At 35.6% G+C, this 6,000-nt stretch overlaps 2 protein-coding genes across 2 annotated transcripts in view; one reads left to right on the forward strand and one right to left on the reverse strand.

Moving 5' to 3' along the window:
- LOC123012942 overlaps window positions 1-1,902 on the reverse strand; it is a 58,326-nt gene extending 56,424 nt beyond the window's left edge. The window contains exon 1 of the mRNA XM_044411185.1: window positions 1,671-1,902. The gene's annotated coding sequence lies outside the window, so the exon portion shown is untranslated. The remainder of the gene's footprint in view (window positions 1-1,670) is intronic.
- A 2,200-nt stretch (window positions 1,903-4,102) lies between these two features.
- Window positions 4,103-6,000, forward strand: part of LOC123012811 (serine/threonine-protein kinase polo) — a 6,681-nt gene continuing 4,783 nt past the window's right edge. Inside the window, exons 1-4 of the mRNA XM_044410960.1 lie at window positions 4,103-4,343; window positions 4,395-4,619; window positions 4,842-5,239; window positions 5,293-5,510. Coding sequence (XP_044266895.1) covers window positions 4,251-4,343; window positions 4,395-4,619; window positions 4,842-5,239; window positions 5,293-5,510 — 934 coding nt within the window. The 5' untranslated portion in view covers window positions 4,103-4,250. The remainder of the gene's footprint in view (window positions 4,344-4,394; window positions 4,620-4,841; window positions 5,240-5,292; window positions 5,511-6,000) is intronic.

Below are 6,000 nucleotides of genomic sequence, written 5' to 3' on the forward strand. Positions count from 1 at the left end.
ACCCATAGTTTGTTTTTTTATAAACAAAATCAAAGTATTGTTAGGTTGGTAGAAGCGTCATATGGTGAATTACGCACATTAAGATTGGCAGCATTGGGTTACTCAATGACATTTAGAGTAGATATGTCAAATGTCACACATGTCATAGTTGTCACTAACAATTGTTTTTAAAATTATAAGTTGATATTGAATAGAGGTTACAGAAAACATCTGGTTCAGGTGCAAGGACTTGTTTGTGGTAACGAGAAATAACACACTTGATGAATCAAAAAAGAAAGTGGCGAAAAAAATGGAAAAGGAATTTGCTTTTAACCTTTCTATATTTAAATGGTATTTCCTGACTTCCAATAAACTGCGTAACTGTTATTACATAAGAAGTATTTTTTGCCAATCACTCCGACTATGTAGTAATTATTTTATAATTATGTTTCATATGTACAAAGTGGCCTCTGACTTTGAAATTAAGTTGGCCACATTGAATAATGTAAAGACGAGGTTATGAGATTTCCCCTCACAATTGGCTATAAAATTGTGACGTTTGATTTGATATCAATGTTGCCAAATTATAGTTTCATGGCCTGCTACTTTAACACGTCAGTCTTAGTTTCGACTCTCCAATTTGCATATACTTATCGTCTCATTTCAACCTTGAGAAAAAAAAATATCCCAAAAATTCACGCACATTGGCGAAAATCGATAAAAACTTGCAAATTTTTATTTCGAAATGCGAACGCACTCTGCGAAAAGCGAAGAGGATCAATGCCCGGGAGCGTCTTGCAAGAATGCAGCTCAGCTGTTGCATTATCTATCAAACAGCGTTGCCATATCGATAAATTTTTTATCAAAAAAAAAATCAATTGTCTTAAAAACATTGCATTTATTTCTAAAGCAGCCTATATACTCATCATTATAGTTTTAATACTCATACTCCCACCAGATAGCGCATCTCAATTGTTGACAGCTGTCATACATCACAAAAACGGAAACTTTCCTTCGAAATATTAGATGAAATTTTCGGGAAAAATCGCCCACACCATGTGTGTTCTTTTATGATTGATATAACTGTTGACACTTTGACAGTTGTATAATTTCTCGCTTCTGCGCCGGAAACGGCCAAATGGGACACATCTTACGCAAATTACATGTGAAAAATATCAAATGAAAATAGATTTTTCCCAATGGTGAACTTATTCGGGTTCTTGTTTGGCAGGTTGTTTATGTGACCAGGCAACGTGAGAAAGTCACAGCGTGAGTCTTCCTACATGCGTTCCGACACGCACACGTGACCCCGAGGAAAAACAATTTTCACAAACTGTCAAAAATGACATTTCATTATTGGCTATTGTGAGTGCGACTTGTCACGTGATATTTGTTATTATTAAAAATGGAGTATATAAACAAAAACAATTAAAAATGACAACTTACTTCATGTTTGTGATAAGCATTGACCTGTCAAGATTGTAGTTATAAAAAATTTCAGCATTAACCTTGAATCATATTAAAAATTAAAATTCCGTATAAATGAATATTTTACAAAAAGGTGACATTGAATAAAACCAGAAATAAAACAAAATTTCCTAAAACCAGAACCCAAACCCAAACTTCCCCGCCCTTCAAATGCAACAGTCATGCCAACCGCCCCAAAAACTGTCTTATCAACTATTTCGTACCCTTAAACTAGATCCAGAACGTGTACAAAAAAACTAAACAGACAAGAGCCCACTTGCACAAGAACACAAAAGTCACTAGCACTTGAACATTGAAGATGTTTGTACAAGTACGAAACAAATGCACGATTTGGTTTCCGAAAAATCAAAACACTTGTGTTTTGATCGCGTCAATCGACGCCAACTACGACCACTAAACACACTCTACAAAGCGTGGCCTACTACTAGAAGCAGTGAACGAGTGTAAGCAACACAGTCGTTTGTTTTGGTCCGTGGACCAATCAGACGACGAGTTGCTTTGGCGCGCATGTTGCACCCGATTGCATCCACACGGAAATCCTTGGTTATTTAAGAAATGTGAGGTGAGTGTCGATTTTCTTTTATTGTGTAGTAGGCGACATTCAGGTGATTTATTCGGGACGTGTGGTGGTACGACTGGCGCTTAGGCTTTTGTTCTTCAGGAATTTTTATCTTAGTTTTTGGCGGCTTCGGAGATTTATGAGATTGCTTCCTGGATTTAGCAACAAAAGCTGCGATATGTAAAGGGGGCGTGGTTTTGTGCGAGAACCAATCACGACGTGAGGTTTATTGGATGACGCGATTGTTTAATCTTTTTTGAATTTCGTAAAAATGGAGCGCCGACTGGATTAACATACTCAGTAGTTTCTGTCTCATTTTATTCAGTGTTGCAAACCTAATTTGACAATCAGGTTGCTTTGATTAGAAATTATTTCTTTCAAAAAAAAGAGATAAAAAAAAGAAGTTTAATTGTGGGGTATTCAGTACCCGCATTTTCTATTTTCCCGAATTAGCCCCAAGGGGTACTATCAGTACAAAAGGACATAATAATAAAGAATACCCTTGAGCTATTTGAACATAATAAACTTAAATGTCAAAAGTGTCAAAAGTGACAATCTGTAATGTCAAATTTGTGTCGCTTGACATTTATGAAAATTTTTCAATATAGTTGCTTACTCGATTTTGGTAATTCTAAGATACACTTTTTCGAATTTTTATAAATATATATACACATATAGATTTTTGTTTTGTGTGTATTTGAGCCGCCCTTTCAGCAAATCTTGGGATAAATGAGAATTCGTGTGTTCGTGAGCGGGGGATTCACCCCTTGAGACGTGACCACACGTGAAGGGATTAAAAGTAATAAATCTAGCCCCCTCAATATTACCACCCTCTCTGTAATGGCACGACAAACTTAATTTTAGCCGTGCGGTATTGTGGGGCAAAATGAAGATGAATTCGATCGGTGTGATTTATGAGACAGGGACCTCCTTAATCCCATTTTTATTCAACATCTGTCGATCTTTGAACCAATTTAATATAAAATGACAGAAAAAAATTAAACGTGAAAAAGTGATTACCCGCCACTGGTTTGAATTTTCTATTGTTACTATGACGATTTTTATTTTTGTAATTATTTGTTACTATAGTTACAATAAATTTCTATGGCAACTATTCGAATCTGTCTGCACCTGTCACCATAGCCGGCTCGTGTGGGACAAAATAAAAGGGTGGTTCAAAATATTTTTTTGCATTTTCAATTTTTATTGATTTTATTGAAGATAGAGTTTTTTCTGGGACAGCTTATATGTGCCCCTTGAATATTAATGAATGAATTATCTCACGAGTAAACAAAAACCGTGTTTGGATCTTAATTAAATAAAATATTCATTTTACTTCAAGCATAAGTTGTTTTATGCTTATGATTTTATTTTAATTGAAGCTTTATGCAAAATTAATTTAGCTTTCGTAAAAATAAAAATACCACGACTTGCCCTTTAATTTATACAATTTGTTTAATTAAACTGAATATAACAACGTAATAACAATGTGAGAGGTCACTTACTTCAGTTACAATATTTTACAATTTGTGGATTTTTTGGATTATTATTTTTCTAAATCGAAAGTACCTACTCTTTGAAATGAAGGTCATTAAAGTAAGCACATTTCCTTCCAAAACAAAAAAAAACATCAATCCCGGAGCCTTCAAAAACCTGACTTTGGAGAGCTTAAAAGTGGATTCCAGTAATTTAACAACAATTAAAAACGGAATTTTCTTCAACGTTTCATTAAAAAGACTTGACATTGCTTCCAATTTGCTTACAAAAATTGAAACAAGGTTTGCACGGTTTTCTGTTTTCGACATTAAAGTATTTTTGCAAAAAATAATATTGTTATTAGTTTTGTTGTTTTATTTAGTGTCAGGCAACACTCCCGACAAGGGTGTTTCGTTAGTTGCATAACACAAAAATTGGTTGGCAAATAATGTCATTGGTCAAGATCAAACCTTGCCCTAATTTTAAATCGATCAAACAAGTTGTTGGGTCAATAAAAACCGTTTCATTTCAGTCTATTTTTGTTCGGCGAATTGTGTTTAATGCGATCGCGTTCTGCGAATAGCCACTTCCGTTGACAGTTTGCTTCCCCCCACCGTTTTCCGTCCAGTCCACCAATCACAAGCCGGCATTTGAAATCATCTCAACTGCCAAAAGTTGTTCAAGCCTTGGTGGATGCCTCGCCATAAAAGCCAATAATTCTGAATAAAACCTGCAATAAATAGTGAAAATGTCAAAAGTGGACGATTTTGTCGTAGTTCCTGAGTACATATACGATGAGAACACGAAAACAAGATACAAAAAGGGCCAGTTTTTCGGCAAGGTGAGTGTTGTTTTTGTCGAAACGTTAATCTGATAGTGGCCGTTTTTTCAGGGTGGATTTGCAAAATGCTACGAAATCACAAATGTGGCAAACAGTCAGACGTTTGCCGGGAAAGTCGTCTCGAAAAAACTCATAGTCAAGGAAAACCAGAAAGAGAAAATGACCCAGGAGATACAAATACACAAGTCTTTGAAACACAAAAATATTGTCGGTTTTTATAGTTTTTTTGAGGATAATGACAACATTTACATCGTCTTGGAACTGTGCCGAAAGCGGGTGAGTGATTTGGTGCAATAAGGGGGCTGTCTGGAGTCAGTCTCCCCAAATTGCGTTCTTTGCGTATTTGTTTTCTTTATCGGGGCTTTTGATTGAGTCAAACTATGGGAAATTAAAATATTTGTGTTTGAGTTATCACCTAAACTAATATTTAAGTAAATAGTAGATGTCTAAGCTATAATTACCAAAGTTTTTATTTATTTTGTGATTTTTTCGGTTTAGTCTATGATGGAGCTCCAAAAGCGCCGAAAAATGCTCACGGAGCCCGAGACTCGTTTCTACATGCGTCAAATCCTCAGTGGGGTGAGTTACCTCCACCAGAGACGCATCATCCACCGCGACCTCAAACTCGGAAATCTTTTCCTCAACGATGAATTAACAGTAAAAATCGGCGATTTTGGTCTAGCCGCAACGATAGAATACGAAGGCGAACGAAAAAAGACACTTTGTGGTACCCCCAATTACATCGCCCCAGAAATCCTCCAGAAGAAGGGGCACTCTTTCGAGGTGGACATCTGGTCTATAGGGTGCATCATGTACACACTGCTTGCGGGAAAGCCGCCTTTTGAAACACGTTCGCTTAAAGAAACGTACTCTAGGATTAAAAAATGCGAATACCAGTGAGTTGGAGGGATTTATTTGGGGGTTTTTTGTGATTATTTTTGGTCTTTAGTTTCACTACGAACATCTCGCCGGTTGCGAAGAATATGATTATGATTATGTTGCAATCGGATCCGAAATCACGTCCAAAAGTGACGGAATTGTTGCAACATCCGTTTATTACTGAGGGGTATTGTCCGGCGTCGTTGCCGGTCAGTAGTCTGACGATGGCCCCCAGGTTCCATAAGTATGATGCGGCGATGAGGAAGCCGCTTAGTGGGATCAACAACGGTAAGCGAGAAGCTTTTCTCAAAAATTGTTTTTGAAATCTTTAAAAACACTCAGGTGTTGTCACAATCCCACAAAAAAGTAGTGATTTTTTTATAATTCTCAGGAAATATCAACAAAACTTTAATTTTTGAAAAAAATTACGTATTTAATTATTACTTGTTGCCATTATTTTGAATAGGACAACAGGTTTCTAAAATTTCTCAAAAATCTACTAAAACTAAAATAAATACATACAGGGTGAATATAAAGTATGGAACCAAGCGTTTTTTTTTTAAATCATTTGCTGCCAGAAAATAATAATTTATATAAATTAAAGTAATATAAAAAATGTGTTAGTATTTTAAGTGCGAAATTTTATTTTGTTTTTGGATTATGCATTTTTTTTGTCAAAATTGGTCTAAAAATTTCCAGACTCTAGTTATTTTAGACAGTTTTGAGCGATTTAGTTAACTTCAATTATCTAAAAAGATCACACGATTTAAATTATTCT

The sequence above is a fragment of the Tribolium madens genome, unplaced genomic scaffold (assembly GCF_015345945.1).
Source record: "Tribolium madens isolate multiple individuals breed KSU strain unplaced genomic scaffold, Tmad_KSU_1.1 Scaffold_96;HRSCAF=242;Tcas5.2_LG5, whole genome shotgun sequence".
Lineage (NCBI taxonomy): Eukaryota > Metazoa > Arthropoda > Insecta > Coleoptera > Tenebrionidae > Tribolium > Tribolium madens.